General features: G+C 48.2%; 1 protein-coding gene across 4 annotated transcripts in view; it reads right to left on the bottom strand.

Moving 5' to 3' along the window:
* EFR3B (EFR3 homolog B) overlaps positions 1-13,043 on the bottom strand; it is an 82,570-nt gene extending 69,527 nt beyond the window's left edge. For all 4 annotated transcript variants that reach the window (XM_060650095.3, XM_060650103.3, XM_060650112.3 and 1 more), the window contains exon 1: positions 12,693-13,043. In XM_060650095.3, coding sequence (XP_060506078.1) covers positions 12,693-12,777 — 85 coding nt within the window. In that variant the 5' untranslated portion in view covers positions 12,778-13,043. The remainder of the gene's footprint in view (positions 1-12,692) is intronic.
* Between the last annotated feature and the right edge of the window lie 602 nt (positions 13,044-13,645).

Here is a 13,645-nt window from a genome sequence, read left to right as displayed (position 1 = left end):
GTTGGATCGTATGGTAATCCTATTTTTAATTCTCTGAGGAACCGCCATGCTGCTTTCCAGAACGGCTGCACCATTTTGCATTCTCCCAGCAGTGCCTGGACGTTCCAATCACTCCACATTCTCACCAGAGCCATCCTAAGGAGCTGAAGTGCTATGGCATTGTGGTTTTGCAAATCCCTAGTAATTAGTGACACTGAACACCTTTCCATGGGCTTGTTGCCATTTATATATCTTTCAAGAAATGTCTGTTCAAGTCCTTTGTCCATTCTCTAACAAGTTTGCTGTGGTGGTTGTTGAACTCTAGGCACTGCCTGTATATGCTGGATAGTAATCTCTTATCAGATGTATGATTTGCAAATATTTTCTCCCGTTCCACGGACTGCCTTTGTACTCTGTTGCTCATCTCAGAGCAGGCAATTGAAAGCCCTTTGGTACCAGAAGTTTTAAATTTTGATGTAATGCAATTAATGATGGTGTTTTCAATAAGAATCCAGGCAGAATAGAAGAAAATAACATTGCAATGAAATAGATCTGGTTCTTTTCTTGGCTATGCCACTTTATGAGCTGGTTGACCTCCAACAAGTCATTTGAATTTTCTGAACTTTTTTTTTTAAAGATTTTATTTTTAAGCAATCTCTATACCCAATGTGGGGCTCAAACTTACAACCCTGAGATCAAGGGTCCCATGCCCTTCCAACTGACTATCGGGCATCCCCTTTTCTGACCTTTCTTATTATTATCTGACAATGGGCCAGGGGAAAGGAATACACCCCACACAGGATTTGTGTGAAATTGGAATGTACATAAAGCCAAAATTGTAGCGCCCAGCACTTGGAAGCCACACAGCTCTCACCCACACCCACCCCAACATACTCGTCAGCTTGCATCGCCCCAGTCAACAGGACCCCAAGACAGACACTGTTTGGATTAACAAAGAGATCATTATCCTCATCTTATCAATGAGGAAATGGATGCATAGCCAGTTTACATAGAGGACCTGAGATCAATCTGGCAGGTAGATTTCAGAGACAGGTGTCTATACTGCCATCCAGATCTTTTGAAGATTCTTGCTGTGGGTATACCCTCAGCCCCTGCTCCCTCGCCCTTGGGACAGACAGCTCCTTCAAGCCATTAGCAGATCTAAGAACTGGGAGACCCTTAAAGACCATCCAGGCCAGCTCTCCCAATTTGTAGATGGCGAAACTAAATCTGAGGGAGGTTGAGAATTTTGCTCAAATTCACAGAGCCAGAATCAGCCCTGATGGGCAGCTCTCCCTCCCGACACAGAAGTGAACGTCCTTGATCAAGCAGAAGGAAAGCGTTGTACGACGTCCAGCACCACCCACTCCTCTCCAGAACACTCACCCTTGTTCTTCTCTGATGGTGTTGTCTGGGGGAGAAGAGGACATTCCTAGCAGTGCTGTGGAATAGCTTTGGGACAAAACTTCTCAAGACAGTCGGACGTGTTTACTGTATTTGTCAGGGGCTGGGCCAGGCTGCTAATAGGACCACGCACTTTCAAGAGTTTGATGGAAACAATGGGAAGACCCTGGTGTTTGTTCCCCTTCTATTCTGTCGATGACCCTCAGCCAAGGTTCGCATCCCCGCTATTCCACTCGGTGCCTCCACACTCCAGCTCTGAGACTGAAGGTGCACAAGGCCATGTAGTGCTTTACCCGGGAACATTCAGGCCAGGTGCTTCCAAGCAATGAGAAACAGACATTTCATTGCCTCTGCCTCAAAGGGCCTTTTCGGGGCGCCTGGGTGGCTCAGTTGGTTAAGCATCTGACTTTAGCTCAGGTTATGATCTCGCAATTCATGAGTTCAAGCCCCGCATCGGTCTCTGTGCCGACAGCTCAGAGCCTGGAGCCTGCTTCAGATTCTGTGCCTTCCTCTCTCTGCCCCTCCCCTGCTCATGCTCTCTCTCTCTCTCAAAAATGAGTAAACATTAAAAAAAATTTTTTTTAAAGGGCCTTTTCATCTTCCTTGGTTTGTGAAAGTATAATGCACAAAAGATATGAATGGAAATCAAAATAAAGATTTACCCATAATTATACTACGAAGTGACCTTCATTTTTTGAAGAAAAAGACTGTGGCATTTTTTCTGAGCTCCACAAACCAAGGAGGAAACGTGTGAGAATGTATCTCTCACTGCCCTTCACCGTTTCAGCAGGCAGGTCAAGTGGCTGTTTCTCATGACTAAACACCATCAAAGTCTAGAGGAAAAGTCAAATGGCTATATTCTGGTATATTCTTATGACCAATGGGGGAAGACAAAGTAAGATGATGAAATGTTGTTGCTGTCACTACAGGATTCTTTCTGAATCCCCCCCACCTTGCCCCCACCCACTACCATTCGTACCCTAGAAACATAGGCTGCTCGGTTTGGCTGGCTGGCTGGCTGGCTAGATGGATGGATGGATGGATGAAACATCCAATGATTTTATAGTTCAATGCAAACATTTGAGCTCTTAGTATAGTATATCCCAAAGATCTCTTCTGGATGATAAGAAAAATAAAGAAAATTAAGGTACAGGTTGTGTCTTCAAGAGGTTCACAGATCTAGTGGAGGAAGAAATAAATGACATTCAGTGTGACAAATAAATAACAAAAATAACAGCAAAGATACAGTGAAGATGTGGCAGGAGGGTGCACGGCTTTGGATTTTTTCAGCATTATCCTGTATGCTTCTTCCCTAGAAGCATCCCTCCTGTACAAAGTAATGAGAAGACGTCACTTTATTACAGGTATTTCCTTTCTAAGGGATCTCTGCCAAGATCTTTATAAATGTTCCTGTAATTTGGGGATTCTGCTTCACATGATTTATAAATGTTATTTAAAGCATTATCCACCTAAAAAGAAAGTTGGGACACAGAGCAAAGTCTTTCTCACTAAGCATGAGATGAAGCGTAGAGCTCTGCCAAGTTAAGAGTCTAAGACTCCTGCTTCCCAGGTGCTTGAATGTATCTGGGTCCTTCTGTACGGTGATGACAAAGTCAGCATTTGAACCCAGAAGCCCTAATTCTCAGATGTATAGTCAGACCACAAGAGGTGCATTAGGGCACTGAGCTTAAAAGTCCTAGATGTAAAGCTACAACGAAACTGTGCCAAATCTACTAAAATGTTCAGTTTGGAATTCTTCCTTATAGTGAAATTTGCTGTTTGGCATAAGGCACATTAGTTGCCACCAGGTACAAAGGCAGTGTTTGATCTCCCACGAAGCTCTATGAGGGCCTGCTTAGGAGACAATGGAGAGAAATGACTTCCACCAGCTGCATGAGCTTGAGCAAATTGTTGGACTTCTGAATCTCTGTGTCAGCTCAACCCCAGGAAAATGGCATCCACCACCAAAGGGCTATTCTGAGTTGAGGTAATGAATAGAATGACATGGAATACTCATTGCTAAATGTCAGTAATGCACAAGAACTTAGCATAGTGTAAGACTTAGCTAAAGGTTCCACGTCTATCCTCTTTGTGGTCTAAGAGATTTTCTCATCTTTCTGGTGCTAGAATGAGAGGGACATGGTCATGGACCATGACCAGTGTGACACGGATGGTCCAATCCATGGATGGTCCTCTAGGAGACAGGAAAATGCTCAATATGATCAGTGTTACCGCTGTTGCGTCTTGGGGGACCAATCTGGCAGGTAGATTTCAGAGACAGGTGTCTAGCTCACAATAAGGAAGCAGTTCTCTGGTTGTACACTGTTTGTATCAGACCCTTCCATCTAAGGCATTTAACAAATACAGTCTAAACATGACATTTCCATCCTTGTACACAGGGATGCTCACTGTTTCTGGAGAGGTAGTGGACATGCCCCAGAAGCATCCATTAGAATTGCTTGGGTGGGGATAATATCACCTTTAATGGGCATAATGTCCAATAATGTAAATACATGCACCTAGACATTATCTCATTTGACCCCCCCCCCCCCAAATTCACCCTCACTGCATCAAGCAGACTGATTATCCCTATTTTACATGGGAGGAAATGGGCTCAGAGAGAGGGGAACTGTCCAGGGTCCTATGGCTAGAAAGTGGCCCTGTGAGACTGGGGCCACTGTCCTCTCACACACACAGCTCAGTCCTAACCCACCCCTCAGAGGCAGTGATTACTGCATCCAGATTGGCTGGTCCTGAAGATACAGGGAAGGAGGGGGTTTTTTTTGTTTTTGTTTTTGTTTTTAATGTTTATTCATTTTTGAGACACAGAGAGACACAGAGTGTGAGCAGGGGAGGGGCAGAGACAGAGGGAGACACAGAATCTGAAGCAGGCTCCAGGCTCTGAGCTGTCAGCGCAGAGCCTGCTATGGAGCTTGGACCCATGAACTATGAGATCATAATCTGAGCTGAAGTCGGATGCGTAACCGATTGAGCCATCCAGGTGCCCCAGGAGTTTTAATTCCCAGCTAAACTGTCAGAGAAGCAGGAGGTACTCCTGCTAAAGAAGGTCCCCAGTCTCTGTTCTCTAGACCACACCACTGTGTGACTCAGTGGTGGTTGTGAGAGCCCCACTCCACTCCTCTACCTGCCCCTCTCTCTGAGATGAGTGCCCAGGCCTCTTTGATTCTCATGCCATCACCGGCTCCTGTATCCACCTTCTGCCCTCACCAATCTGTTCTCCTGGTTCCTTTCTTACTTACTTATCCACACCTAGGGCTTTCCTGGGGCCCTTTCTCTCCCACAAAGCAAAACAATGATAAAGGAAGTGAGAAGGGTACCCAGAGGCAGAGGATCAGACTCAGAAGTGAGAGCTCTCAGCATCTGTGTTGATTGGCCTGGGACCAAAGACAAGGCACACCCTCCTCAGGGGTTCATCTGTGTCTTCTGCACTCCCCAGCACTGCTCTGCACTCACATGGGTGAGTCTGTGAGGTAGAGTGAGCTCTGCAAAGGAAAGGCCTGTATTCTCTGAAACATTCAGAGTATTATGGAGACAGCACTGTGTCAGGGAGGGGGAGTCCACACTCTGCCTAGGTTGAAATCCCAGCCTCATCACATGACTGTGTAGCCATGGGCAGGTTACTAAAGCTCTCAATGCCTCCATGTTCTCATTTCTAAAATGAAAATAATAATCCCTGACCCATAGGGTTTGGGGAAGATTAAATCAGTTAATACATAAAAAGTGCTTAGACTACTGCTTGGTACACAGTAGTGCCCAATGAATGGGAACTGAAGTAATAGTAATTGTATTGCTATTCAAAACACATTTAAGGCTGAAACATGGATCAAAAGTTACAAAGAGGTAAATAAAAAAGATGACACTTAACTTAGGATTCATTCATTCAGTGAGGTTTCTGAGTGCTCTACTCTGTACCAGGCAGTGACTTATGCCCTAAAAAGGCAGGAGGGAAAGAGAGAAATGAGTTCCTTGCTTTCATGGAGCTGATGGTCTAGGGGAGCACAGACAAGAGAGATACTAGATGGTGATAAACAGCTGTGCAGGGAGTTAAGCTAAGGATCGTGAACGAGAGTGACCAGACGGCTTCTCTAGCTGGAAAGACAAGAATGGCTTCTCCAGGGAGAAAACCCTTAGAAGACTCACATTCATCCATGGAAGGAGAACTCATATCTGCAGCCGTGAAGTGGGTCAAGAACCTCAGCAAGACTTGGCTTGTGTCAAACCAGGAAGGAAGTCGAGGACAGAGCCGGGAGCAATTTCAAGGTGAGGAACCAGAATCATAAACTTGTATTTGGACAGGTCCTAATACTCTCCAAACTGGTATAGAGCAGATTAAGGGAACTATATTTGCAACAGAAAAATCTAATTTAGACCAATATTTATGAAACATCTCTTCTTTTAGGAGGAGCTCAGGGAGGATTTTCTCTCACATCTCAGCATTTCAAAAAGCTGGTTTTGGCCTAGACAATTGAACAACAATAAAAATACCTACAGATGCTATGAGTCTTACAAATGACTTTTCCCCTCTATTTTGGCCTACAGGAAGCTCAGAACTGAATTTCCTGTAGGAAACTCAAAACTGAATTTACAACAGGGCCTGTTGGTATGTGTTTTTTTTTTCCTGAAATAACTTTATACTTGGCTCTACTTTTTTCTGTATAATTCTTAGATTTTCTTTGCTTTGATCTCTTTATTTATTGTAGAACAGGTATATCTATATGTGTGTATGTATGTGTATAAATTATATGTTCCAAATCATCTTTAGAACAAGTTAAATTATAATAACTTTATAGCCCTAAGTGATTTAGCACCTATTTCAAAATAAACTATTTTCTTTTTTTTTATATATATATGAAATTTATTGTCAAATTGGTTTCCATACAACACCCAGTGCTCATCCCAAAAGGTGCCCTCCTCAATACCCATCACCCACCCTCCCCTCCCTCCCACCCCCCATCAACCCTCAGTTTGTTCCCAAAAATAAACTATTTTCTATGTGTGCTTACATAACCCACATTTTATGAAGCATGGGAATGCTTTTGTTTTTTTTAAGTTTCAATTCCCAGGGCCCCTGGGGGGGGGCTCTGTTGGTTAAGTGTCCAACTCTTGGTTTAAGTTCAGGTTGTGATCTCACGGTTTCAGGAGTTTGAGCCCCACATTGATCTCTGCGCTGGCAGCACGGAGCCTGCTTGGGATTCTCTCTCTCTCTCTCTCTCTCTCTCTCTCTGCCCACCCCCACTCGTGCTGTCTCTCTCTCAAAATATATAAATAAACTTTAACAAAAATAAAAGTTTCAATTCCCTTATCCCCCTACCCCCCGCCCCTAGTCCTACTGCCTTTATTTTATTTTATTTTTTTAAGGGGCAAACATTTCCATTGAAAATACACAATTGTAACTGGTCCAAACTTTTCTCACTCCTTTGGCTACCACCTGTGGTTGCAACAACTACCTCTGTTCCTTTTCATTTCACTTCATCTCCCTGTCCATTCTGTGCAGTGCCCCCAGCTTTATTTCCCTAAAAGATCAATTGAGCAAATCAGCCTTTTGGCAGTTTAAAATCTTCAATAGCTCCCATCGCCCGTAGGGATAAGTGAACAGCCCTTATCCTGACAAAATCTCATCCGTCGAGTCATTCTCCACCTCACCTCGTTAGTACCTGCCCCAAGTTCTCTCTGGATAAGTTTGCTCTCTCCCCACCCCAGTGCACTTTCTCACATTGGGGCCTCTACCTGGCACACCCTTACCCTCTTCTCCATCCAGCCCTCGGACTCCCTCTGAAGTCCTCCCAAAAGGCTCCACCTCGCAGTGCTCTCTTCCACCTTGAGATTCTGCTGGCTGAACGTCTAATGAGTAACTCCATTCTACCTGCAACACTGAATCTACCTTTGTATCATTCACAATTTTGCATGTTTTACCACTTGGTTACCTACTGAAATTGCAATTTTCTTGATGGAAAAAACTTCTATATGTTTCTGTATCCCCCTTGATGCTCTATGGAATATCATATGTAGCTGACACTCCACAAATACTTGACAAATTATACCTATTTCCCTTCAAAACGCAAAGCATAAAGCAAATGACAGGCAAGTAGTTAATATCCTCAATAAATCAAGCACTCACTTATGAAAGTTCACCAAAATGCAAATGGTTAAAAAACACAGCAGGTGTTTAACTTCACTAGAAATAAAGAATACAAGTTAAAATGATACAACTCTTCCATCAAATTGGCAAAGATTAGGGGTAAAAAAAAATCTCAATATTTAATATTTTTGAGAGTACAGGAAGATAGGTCCTCTCAAGACTGCTGGTGGGATTATAACTGATACAATTTGAAAACAATTTGACAATATGTAACAAATATTTTAAATGTTTATATATCTTGATCAACCCATTTGGAGGGCAATAGCCTAGGGAAATATCCCAAAATTCAGAGAAAGCTTTGGGTACCAGGTACCTTTCCCAGGCTTATAATACTGTAAGTACAACCTAAATGTGCAATAAGGAAATCACACTTGCGCTCAGTGGACAGTTACACCGACATTAAAAATGGTGGCCATTAACTTGGAGCGGCAGGGATGTTTATATTCTAATGTTAAGTAGAAAAAAATACAATATAAAAATATGTAAAATGAATAATTCCAACCACATAAACAAATGCATGAAGGAAATCTATCAAAACAGTAAAAGCAATTATACTTGTTTATAGTTTACTGTGTTTTCCAGATTTTCTAGAAAGATTGGATGACTACCAGGAAAAACAAGAAGCTTTTCAAATTAGATTTTCTTTCTTTCTTTTTTTAAATATATATAAGGAACAGGTCTCACAAGCACTAACATTAAGCTTATGGGACATATATTTTTGTTTCCCTGCAACCTTTTTCTTAAGAAACAGAGAGGAGAGAGAATTGAGGGAAAGGAAGGAAAAAGTGGGGGCAGCTCTCTTATCCTGATTAATCTCCGAAGTGAGGTGGGTGGCCGTTGTCATCATCGTAGAGCCAGGAAACAGATTCAGGAAGGCTCAGGTCCTAGGTCGCCTGAAGGGCAGAGTCAGAGTTCAGACCCAGGCTATGAGGCTCTCGGGTGCTCCCTCACCATCATGCCCAGGGTAACACAGCCAGGATGGGGCAAGAAACCTCAAGCAATGGGCAAAAGCAGGTGAGTACAAACTCTTAGTGGTAATTTATGTAATAGTAATTTTTTAAAGGTTGGTTTTAGTGTGTAGGATTGTGGACAGTCTTTTCCCTCCTCCTTTTTCTGGACTGCCTATAGGGTAATATTAACTTTCTACTTTTATACATGTGCAAAAAGAAAACTGCTTTCGGATTCGCTGAACAGTGAGCTGCAAGAGAGATCCTGTTCTCCTGAGGGGACCAGAGGAGTGGGGGCGGGCATGAGGGGAGGCGGGCCACCCAGCTCCCGTCCCAAGCCAAACGCGACACCACAGGGCTGCGGGACACTCAAGATTTGGGGGAGGAGGTTGCACATGCGTGTGCAGGTGTGTGTGTGTGCGTGCGTGTGTGCGTGTTGTGGGAGCTGCCTACCACACGGAGTGGCAGGAGGTACGGAGCTTTTCTGCAGCAGTGAGCCTTGCATCTCCGGGGGACTCAGCTCCACCCTGCAGCCTCTCCACACCACCCACATGGGTGCCACATGTGTGTGCTCTGTAAGGCATCTTCACAGAAAGTTGTGCACCGTTGCTCACTTCCCTGCAGTCAGCGTTCTCAATCACAAAGCCTGAAGAAGGGCAGATGTCGAGGATGAGGCAGCACCTAGAGGATGGGAGTCGAGCTGTTGGAACAGCTTCTGCTCTGGCGGGATCGGGGTGTCTGGACTGTGGTTCTGGGGACATCCTGTCCAATTGCTCTCCACGGCCCACTGCCCTCGTAGCATTTCTCAGAGAGCTCTGTCTCCCCTCAGTGGGTAAGTGGGACACTCCTGGACAGGACCGCCATGGCTCCAATCCCAAAAGAGAGGAATAGGGAAACTGACACAAAGAAACACTACGGGGAACCCATTTTTTCACAGAATTTGCCTACACCCTTTCTACCTCAGTACAAAGTGCTTTTATTTTTCCAGATTCCTTATCAATCTGTGTTCATGGAGATACACAAGACTGTGGGAAGTCACCTGTGTCCCTTAGGAGAGCCATTTCCAGAAAGCAACTGGGCTTTAGGAATGAGTGAGTGGAGAGAAGGCAGCTGAGGTTGAGTTTGGTGAAGGGAAAGCAGAAGGGGCTTGAATGGCTAGCGAGGGAAGATGGCCTATGTGGTTAAGCCGGGGTGGGAGGAGATGCAAACAGCCATCTTCAGGGGTTGGCAGTGAGGAAGAGAGAAGCGTAAAGGGCCAAGAGGACCTGGAGGGGCGAGGCTCTCGAGCAACCGGTCTTGTGAGCGCAGAACCTCTTGACACACCGTGACATCCATTGCCCAGCTTTGAGGCTCACCACAGACCTGGGAGACATTCCACCACTTCATACGGAGATGTAATTCTGAGAGATGGCCCCACTTGTCTGCAGTTACATAGCCATGAACTGGCTCTTAGACTGAGAAAGTCTGACCCTAGTTCTAGGAGTCTTTCTGTCCCAGACGGCACTGTATCCTACAGCCAAGACAAGGGGCCCTTATTCTCCCACAGACACAAGGAAGGGGATGGAAGAGACTGACGACACAGGAAGACTGAGTTGCTGGGGTCCAAGGTAAGGTGAGGAGGGGAGAAGAGGAGAGGTGAGGGAGATCTGCTCAGGATCGCCAAGCAGCTGAGAGGTGGCAACAGGAATCAGGTTTTACGAATTCATAGCGGATCAAGTCATCAAGGTGAGTGGTCAAGAGACACCTTTATCCAAAGCTTAGGTGACTTTTGGCCATACATAGGGGACTCGCGGCCCATTAGCCAATAAAATTCCTAGTGGCATTTTCCTAGTAAGCATTTACCCAAGGCATGGGAGGGGGGGTGCACTGAACGGCTTTCATTTTCCCCCATTCCACCTAACTGTGTCACCTTGGACAAATCACTTGGAAAATATGGGAAGATAAGAACCAACTATAAGAATTCTGTGACTCTCTGCCTTTCCAGCCTCCCTGTCCCCTCCTTTTTGCATCACGCTCTTGACTTCTGGAGAGAGAATGATTGTAAGTATCACATGGACCCTTTCTTTTCACAAAAACCAAGACAGGACTAAAATCCAGGCCAACGAGCCCTCCCCTTGGAGAGTGGGCTCCCTTTTACACCTTCCAAGACAAGGCTTTGCGCTAAGCAAGACTCGGGAATAATCTCCCAACCAGCATTGCCGTGATTTTCCCTTGCTGCAGGCAACTGCACAGAGGATCCCTTCCTTCCAATCTTTCTATGAATGATTTAGGAGGAAGTACCATCTCTCTTTGCATCTGGAGGAATAAAAACATAACAGAGAAATGAAAATCTGTGGCGCGTCCAAAAATAACCTCCAGATATGTTGGCCTCCCAGTTCACCTTTCTGTACCAACCAACGCTCCCTTGATCTGCTTCATACAACAGAGGCAGGGTGGGACCCCCAAGGTCCAGACATCTGGGATCAGTTTTCAAAATTGTCTCAGGCTAAATGCAGGGAGGTGGCCCAGCAGAACCAGGGTTCCTAATTCTTACCCATTCTGATGGGCCTTATCCTAACTCCTTCCCCACTGCAGGTGCCCTGCAGTCGGTCACATGCTTTTGTCAAGTGATCTGCAGCTTCTGGCTGCATAGTCTGCAGGGAAGAATAGGGAGGGAAACAGAAAGAAAGAAACTATACCTCTATTCTGGGAGCCTCACAACCTCCTAGCTTATAAAACAGCCATCCTGTTACTTTCCTACAGAGTCCCCACTGGCCAGCAGAACACACTCTCGGGTCGAGCTCCCTCCCTTTGGTGCATCCAAGAGAAATAACACGTGCGGAGAGGATCTGCTGATGTCTCAACCTGGTTCAGAAATGCAGATGTGGGACCAACGGGGCAGGAAAGGACACTCATGACAAGGCTGAATGTCTCTCTCTCTCTCTCTCTAAATAGTGAGGCCCACCAGTCGCTGAGCATTCGTACCATGCTCAGCGTCCTCCTCTGCCTCCATCAAACTTTGTGACTCACAGTCTGTGTGCAGAGTGAGGCAGCTGAGCCGGCCTCGGTGGTGGGTTAAATGGGGAACTTGCTCTTCTCACAACACTCACCTCTCAGGTGCCACCTGAGCCGGTGCCCAGCCTGGCAGAGGGGATGGTGGGGATGGGAGATGAGCACAGCTCCAGTTCTTTCTCTGGCCCTAAATAGCTGCCAGAACCTGAGTCCTGGTGGCTGATGGACTTATGTCCATTGGGATCACATCTCTCTCTCCCTCTCCTCCCCCTCCCCCCCCCCCCCCCCCCCCCACACACACACCGCAGCTCAGAGCGTCTGGAGGCTTTGCAACGCAGTTGATTTCAAAACTGCTCTGGGTTTCCAGTGTTCCATTCATTACAGGTGCAATGGGAGACCCAAAGCGCTTTCTTTTCTTCATCCACACTGCCTCCAAACCAGAGAAATGCCGGGCAAATTTTGAAGCAGAACAGTGCATCAGGAGGGTCTGGCTAACTGTTGCATGTCAGCTGAGGGGATGGCTGGGGAAAGGAGGCAGAGAGGTCGGGGCAGCCAGAAGGTGGCTAACGACCCAGAGCTGCGCTGCACCCTCAGCAGCGTCTCCTCCCCTCACCACTGCGGAGGGCACAGCTGGAAGTTAGGGAACCTGGGACCCACGGGCGGCAGGAACAGGCAGAGGCCACGTCCACCCAGGGGCGGCGACACGAGGCTCCCAGAACTGGCTGGTGCCCCAGCCCTCTGCACCGGCGCCGCCCCCCAAATCCTCAGAGGCGAGCGTAAGGCAGCGAGCTCTCACCGCAATTCCAGACCGGCTTCCCGCATAAAACTCCCCAGCACAACACGCTTTTGTTAATTCTGCAAATGCTGTCACACGATCACCTCCACCAACGCTCTCTGCCAGCTCGGCTCCAAGGGAGACCCGCTTTCCCCAGGACGCAGCCGCTCGGGATCACCCCAGCCCCCAGCCCCCTGACGGACCACCGCCCACCCGCCCCACGCAGCAAATGACCGGCCCGAAGGACTTCCGAGGACCCCAGGGTCTCCGGGCTTAAGCATCTTTGTCCTCTCAGCGCACCCGCGCGCGCGCACAGAGAGACAGAAAGAGCGCAGCCGGGCACCGAGACCGCGTCCCCTGGCCTCGCCGGGCCCCGCAGGAGGACAATGGTCCGCGCCCTGCAAGTTTGCGAGCCCGGAGGCAGAGCCCTCCTTACCGTACATCTCTGCGGGGCGAGCGCCTCCTGGGAGGCCGCGTCGCCGAGTCGCCTGCAGCCAGCGCCGGCGGCGCCTGCCTTTCATTCACAGCCGGGGCGGCGGATGGCGGCCGCCGGCGGAGGCCGGGGCGGGGCGGGAGCGGGAGCGAGGGTGGGACGCGGGAGGGCCGGGGCCCAGAGCCGAGCGCCCATTCAGCCGCCGGCCTCCGCTCGGGTTGCTGGGCAGGGCCGCGCCGGGAGGGGAGGAGGCTATGCTAATGAACGTCCCTCCCCCTCGGCTCGGCCACTGCCAGGCCGCCCCGACCCCCGCCCCGCCCCGCCCCTGGCAAATTCCCGCCCACCGCCTGCAGCGGCAGCCCAGCCAGAAACCAGAGCCCCCAGACGCGCCTTTCCCAGCCTGTCGCCCCCAGGTCCAGGGCGGCGTGTTTTCTAGATGCGGCGTTCCTGGGGGAGTCACCCACTCAAATTCCCCGTTCGTGTCGGAATGCGCAGGACGACAACAGACATCACCCCTAACCAATGGGCCCCGAGGGTCAGCAGGGGCGCCCGAAGCTGCAGGTGCAACCCTCCCGCAGATTTGTCCAGGATGCGTAGGCTAAGCCAGAGGGCGCAAGGAAGAGGAATTGAGGAATAACTCTCCTCTCTTCCTTGGCTCCCTTAGCGAAGCCCCATTCCCGAACTAAGAACTCCGCCTTCCAGCCAATCTCTGGCTGGGTGCTTGCTACCAAAGAGCTTCCTTCCTGGGCCTGGGACGCGGGAAGCGCACCCCACCCCACCGCACCCCCTAGTTGCTGCAGGAAGCCCGCTTGCTTGTAAACCTCTCCCGGATTATACGTGTAAATCGTACGATTTGCATGCAGGATCCTTCGCCTGTGCCCCAGGCCTACTTCACCCTCTGTGACCGCGTGAGAAACAGACCCCAGGCAGAACGCTCACGCCCCACACCCTAATGA

This window comes from Panthera onca, chromosome A3 (genome assembly GCF_046562875.1).
Source record: "Panthera onca isolate mPanOnc1 chromosome A3, mPanOnc1 haplotype 2, whole genome shotgun sequence".
In the NCBI taxonomy this organism is placed as follows: Eukaryota; Metazoa; Chordata; class Mammalia; order Carnivora; family Felidae; genus Panthera; species Panthera onca.
The sequence above is the reverse complement of the archived record's forward strand: the minus strand, read 5'-3'. Positions and strand labels throughout refer to the sequence as shown.